Source organism: Megalops cyprinoides, chromosome 17 (assembly GCF_013368585.1).
Source record: "Megalops cyprinoides isolate fMegCyp1 chromosome 17, fMegCyp1.pri, whole genome shotgun sequence".
In the NCBI taxonomy this organism is placed as follows: Eukaryota; Metazoa; Chordata; class Actinopteri; order Elopiformes; family Megalopidae; genus Megalops; species Megalops cyprinoides.
The window spans coordinates 11,072,076-11,078,264 of NC_050599.1; the positions used below are offsets into that span (position 1 = coordinate 11,072,076).

At 44.4% G+C, this 6,189-nt stretch overlaps 1 protein-coding gene across 1 annotated transcript; it reads left to right on the forward strand.

Moving 5' to 3' along the window:
- The first annotated feature begins 1,219 nt into the window (after window positions 1–1,219).
- Window positions 1,220–5,745, forward strand: LOC118792282 (zinc finger and BTB domain-containing protein 2-like). Its single transcript, XM_036550099.1, has 3 exons — window positions 1,220–1,557; window positions 3,706–3,886; window positions 4,425–5,745. The coding sequence occupies exons 2-3, from the start codon at window positions 3,714–3,716 to the stop codon at window positions 5,743–5,745; spliced, it is 1,494 nt and encodes a 497-aa protein (XP_036405992.1). The 5' UTR covers window positions 1,220–1,557; window positions 3,706–3,713.
- Window positions 5,746–6,189: the final 444 nt, after the last annotated feature.

The window sequence follows — 6,189 nt, forward strand, 5'->3', positions numbered from 1 at the left end:
CTCAAAATCAAGAGACTCATCCTACTCATATAGTCAATTATGGAGAAAAGGCTGAATACAGTGTATATTTTTTATTATTAAATTGTATTTTACTGTGAATTATATTATTATTATTATTATTGTCTCTAGTTTTTTTTTTCATTTAGATAGGACAATTAGGACCATCAATTTTGTTTTGTGTTTGTAATCTGGGAGATAACATGGCACAAAACCTAAATGGTATTGGCAATTTACAAGTTAATGAATAACATAAAGTATTGGATCTGCATTGGCTGTTGGCCAGTAGCAAACCTCTGACAGTGAGAGATGTCAGTAAAAAATGCACGAAGACATTAAAAGAGATTATCTAATTGAATGCAGGAAATAGGAAAAGGTCCAACTCTGTCGTGTCTGCCACAAAGGGCCCTTAGAGAGGGATCAGTTCACAGTGTGATTTAAGGAATCAGAGAATGTTAGATAGCATGAAATTTGATATTTAACGTGTTTTTATAATGAATATTTTATATTCACTGTGCCACACCAGTAATCGTTTCATGTATTTAAGACAATGCGTCTGATTAAACCTTGCAACTTGTTTTCAATACGGATGCACGCAGTATTTTTAGTATTATGCATTTGTTCTTATAGCGTTAAATCTTTACCATCGAGTTGGCGTTTCCTTGGCAAACAGCATATAGTTCTTAACGTGTATTTAATCGAATAAGAAGGCGCAGCCAAAATGTACAACATGCATTTCGCGATTCAATCTAAAATTAGTAATCATGCTAAATGCTCCAACTTAAATATGCTGAGCGAATGTAGCTATCAAGTTGGTGAAGTGCTGAAATTACATTGCAGACGCAGAGGTCAAACAGCTAAAGTTAGCCGCGAAAGCGACAATGTTAACGTTATTGGATTTAAAACATTTCTCAGACTATTGCAAAATGGCTATTTCGCATCTGAGACTATTGAAAATACATCTGAAGGAAGTATACTTCCTCTGTTTCATGATTGCAATATAATTCATTTATGAAGTAATTTCTATTCAGCTATTTGGCGAGCTGCTGTAGCTAGTTTGTTTACAGCTTGCTAGCTTTAGCTTTAACAGAAAATGTGAACGCCACAGCTAGCTAGCAAAAGATCCATAATACGTGATCCGTTAGTGGGGGTTGGGTGGGCAAATGACCTACGGCTGCTTTGCTCCTAAATCGGTTTATATTTCACGAACCCGGAGATTAAATAAATTAACATACAGTATTCGCCCACTGTGATAGTCTCCCTTTGCTTACTGTAAACACGGGCTAGATAACAATTCTCTTTCACGGTGACACACTGTGCACCAGTAAACGTGGGGGGTGGATTAGCCAAATGTCCCCAAGAGTGGGCTTTACAACTGCTGTTTTTTAAGTGCTTTTAGACAGTCATGTGATTGTAACGTAACCCGACCGGAAAACACCGACGACCATCGCCGCCAATGCTGCGTTTTAGAGGAACAGAGCAGCTGCGAGCCCAACGGACAAGTCCCCGGTAACAAACAACAACACGCCAAACTCCACAAATCCAAGAGGAGTACTAAAGGTAGGGTTACACGTACCTCATTCTCTCTTGAACGGGGATGTGCACCGATAAATATTTTTATATGATTTCAACATTTCGATCACTTTGAAGTTTAAAAATACGGTCGGTGACCACCCCTTCCCCCTGTGTGTCCATTTCATGAGGCTCCGTTTATTTTAGCTTCACATTGCTTTCAGACATCGGAAGAGCAGATGCGAAGATTTGACCCTCTGGTGTTCGGTTGGCGGATTGTGCAAGTTTTTATGTGAAACAATTTTAAACTAAACCGCGATATATTCACCTCATGTGCATGGCGGGGTCGGGGGCAAAGCATGTACACAAGTGAAGGCATATATGTATAGCTTTTTGGAGGGTTTATTTTTTGTTTGCGAGGAAAGCGCACTGCGGAAGTGGTTTTACTCTGCGGGAGATCTGTCCGGTCCACGTGTCTGCGTTAGGGGCGGTGCTTTCTTACACACGTACTTCAATACAGCCACACAGTTATTTTATTAACTATAGTAACTACTTGATTCTTGAATAGTCACTTGTGCCCGCGGGTTGCTATTATTTTGTGAATCATTCATAGTATTTTAGAAATCCAGCCATTAAGGAAAAAAACAGTGTATGTGTATGACTAAAATGTGAAATGGGCTGTTTTTATGTCAGCTGGATTGCCCTCTTACTTTTGTGTACTTGTGTGTATATGAGTATATTAATAAACATTAGATTGTTTTGAACATATTGTTGAAGGTTTTTGAATTTATAACTTGAATTTGTGCTCAAAACGCCAGTTAGCTAATTTTGTTTCCAAGGCCCCCAAAATGTGCATGTGCATGTGAAAATTATTAAATGTGGTTGTGTCCATTGGGATCATTTTTTGGGAGGGCAAATGTTTCCGGGATTTTGTATTTACAGTAGCTCTCTAGAGTACTAAGTATACAGTAAGTGTAATTGCAGCATCCTGCAAACTACTACTATTGTTTGTAAAGAATGCCCAAGGGTGTCAGTAGTTTTGTGTGTAGAGGGTGACGCAGTGCATATCCTCCCTTCCCATTGGTCCACCATGTACTGCCTCAAGAATGTATATGTAACGCATGTCATGTGATTCCAAAGCCTCTAGCCCTACAACGACCTTTAGAGTAGAATTAAGGGGTCAGTGGCAGTAGACAGGCAGTTGCCCTGACAGCAGTGCTAAGTACGGGTATTGAGGTGATACCAGCCCTGGGGTGTCAGGGACTGGAGACTAAAGGGTGTTAACCATAGTCTTATTCATGTGTTCAGAGATGGTTTCCTGGCTTGTGCAGACATTACATTATTGGCATTATTGGCATTTATTGGCATTTAGTAGACGCTCTTCTCCAGAGCGACTTACATCAATTGCAGGTTACAATTACACACCTTTGTAATATGTCCCTCTTTTTGGCGGGAGAGCTACTTTGTTGCACTGTTATTCTCAGTTATGATTTCTATGAAAGTGTGGAATTCCATGATAAATGCAGCACGCATGCTTGGTTAAACTTTATTCTTTTTTTTTTGTTGTTGTTATATTTGCATGCCTAACTTGTAGCCTGAACATACAGCTTTGTGTTTTTTTTTTTTTTTAACAAGTCAAACAACTCTTAAGTAAAGGTATCCTTCCTGTCCCCTGAGAGGGGTAACCATTGGATTGTGAAATTAATTGCAGAACCAAAGGTCAATACAAAACTACCCCCTCCATATCTCCCAGTGAATGCATTTGTTCATTCATGTGATCTCATTCTGTAAATGAATGGTTAAATAATGTAGGTATTTGCTAAAAAAATGTTTTAAAGTGAGGGAAAAGTCAGAACAAGGAGAGTTGTAGAACTTCTTAGTGTGATATAACCTCTTTTCAGTTCCTCAAATGCATCTGAATCCTCCTAATAACCTCATTACTATTCAGACAAAATTGGGCATATTATCCTGATTTTGATATTCACTGGGTCCATTAGCAAAGAAACCAATAGAATTTTTTAAGGTCTTAAGAAAGCACATCACTTTGTTAAGCACGTGCCTATTTGGGTTAATCTGCACTCCTCTCCATGCGCTTTAGTCTGCCTTCCCGTTGCAACACCTCAAGTCTGACTTTTCGGTTGCATTTTCAGTCTGGCCTTGACAGGAAACCGGGTCTTGTCTCTGGCTTTTGTGTAGGTTGAAGAATGGAGCTGGCCAACCATGGTCTTATCCTCCTGCAGCAGCTGAACGCTCAGAGGGAGTTTGGTTTCCTGTGCGACTGCACTGTGGCCATCGGGGATGTGTTTTTTAAAGCGCATAAGGCCGTCCTCGCTGCCTTCTCCAACTACTTCAGAATGCTGTTTATTCACCAGGACAGGTAACACGGACTCCTGTCTTTGCTGTATCATGAAATGATGCTGAATCAAAAAGCAGTCGTTTGTTTCTGTAAATTTCAGCACATCTCTGGTCCACTGGGTCAACCCATGGGCCAATTCTTTGTAGTGGTTCTGCCAATATGGCATACTGCAATGGACAAAAAAATGACTACTTGACCCAGCAGAATCAGTCAGAAGAAGAAAAAATTAGTGTTCCATTATGAAGAAAGAAGCAATCATGCATGAAGCAGCAACAGTAACTTGAAACTAAAACAAAATATATCTATAAAGTATGAGGCAAGAGGTGTGGGCGCTGCCCACATAATGTGGTCTTAGCTGCACATGCATCTCGCCGCCAAACATGGGCTGTGGCCCACTAGTTTACATAGACCTTGTTTCTATATTTAGAATGAAGAGTCAACATCAGTATTTCTGTAAAGACTTAAAATGAAAAGGCAGGCCTATGTGTTTGATTCCAGAGCATTCTCTCATTGTTTACTGGATGTGTTATGTGTTATGACTATGATGCTGCTTTTCTAGTGACTGTGTCCGACTGAAGCCAGCCGATATCCAGCCTGACATCTTCAGCTACCTCCTGAACCTGATGTACACAGGGAAACTGGCACCGCAGCTCATCGATCCGCTGCGCCTAGAGCAGGGTGTCAAGTTCCTGCATGCCTACCCCCTGCTGCAGGAGGCCAGTCTGGCCACACAGGCCTCCTTCTCGCACCCTGAGCAAAGCCTCCCGCTGTCCACCTCCCTCTACGGCATACAGATCTCCGACCAGCAGGGGGTGCCATCTGGCAGGCTCTCCACGCGCAGACAGCTGTCCTCGCCCTTCGACGTGGAGCAGTTCACAGAGGGCAAGCGCGGCGGTGTCGAGTCCAAGCCTGCGCAGCCCCTCGCCGAGGCTGAGGCCTCCACCAGCACCAACGCCGGCGCCAGTGCCGGCGTCATCGTGCCCGTCGCGGACGAGCAGGGCTCGGACACACCCGTCGAAAACCCCAACGCCAACACCATCCTCCACGTCAAGCCCAGCATCATGAAGAGGAATGCCTCCTTCCGAAAGCACTACTCCTGCCACCTGTGCGGGAGCCGCTTCAACCAGAGGAGTGGCCTGAGAGAGCACCTGCTCCTGCACACCCAGACGCTGCTCCCCGCGGCGGCGCTCCCGGAGGCGGCGGCGGTGTCGCCCCTGCTGAGCGGCCCCGCCCCCGAGGCGGAGGAGGCCCCGCGCAGCGCTGACATGGCCAGCGACGGCGAGCAGCAGCCGGCCACCGACTCCCCCCGGACGGAGGGCCCGCAGTCGCAGTCGGAGACCCCGCCCCCCTCAGACATCGCCGACATCGACAACCTGGAGAGCGCGGACCTGGAGCGTGAGGTCAAGAGGCGCAAGTACGAGTGCTCCACATGTGGCCGCAAGTTCATCCAGAAGAGCCACTGGCGCGAGCACATGTACATCCACACGGGCAAGCCCTACAAGTGCAGCGCCTGCGGCAAGAGCTTCTGCAGGGCCAACCAGGCGGCCCGCCACGTCTGCCTCAACCAGAGCGCGGAGTCCTACACCATGGTGGACAAGCAGAGCATGGAGCTGTGCTCCAACGAAGACAGCAGCCAGATGGAGGCGCTGTTCCTCACCTCCGGAAGGCCCTACAAATGCAACGTGTGCGAAATGACTTTCTCCAGCCCCAACGAGGTTATCAAACACCTGTGCTTCGCCCAGAACGCCCAGCCGTTCTCTGGGCTGGATAACCAGACAGCACTTCAGAGCGATGAGCTTCCGAAAGACGAGGGGTCGGACTCCTCCAATGCTGGGCCCTTGATAACATCTATTAAAACTGAGGAAATTTTAGTGGAATAGTAGCCTCTGACTCTTATATGCTTTTTTAACAAGAGGTTTTTTTTTAACTTATGGTCAGTAGATATGCTAAAAGATTAGTTGAATAAATGAGGTATCAGTCGAACAGTCTTTTTTTTGAAAACGCTTTTCTGATGTCAGATTTTACAATTCTGAAATGTGCACTCTGGAACTGGAATGGAATTCTTAAAGCGCAGCTCACATGAACTCTTGCCACCACCGTTTTATGACAGATATGATATCAATGTATGCACGATCAGCAAGGTTTACCTTTATCATTAGTTTATGTTGTGTGTTATTACCTGTTTGGGAATGATTTTGTTACCAACAAAACATCGTGCCGAATATTACAGAAAGAGTGCAGATGAGGAGTGAGTAAATAAGTACGTTTCATCAAAAGATGAAAGTCTTATTGTCATACTGTGCAGGATTTGTTCTTCACATTAG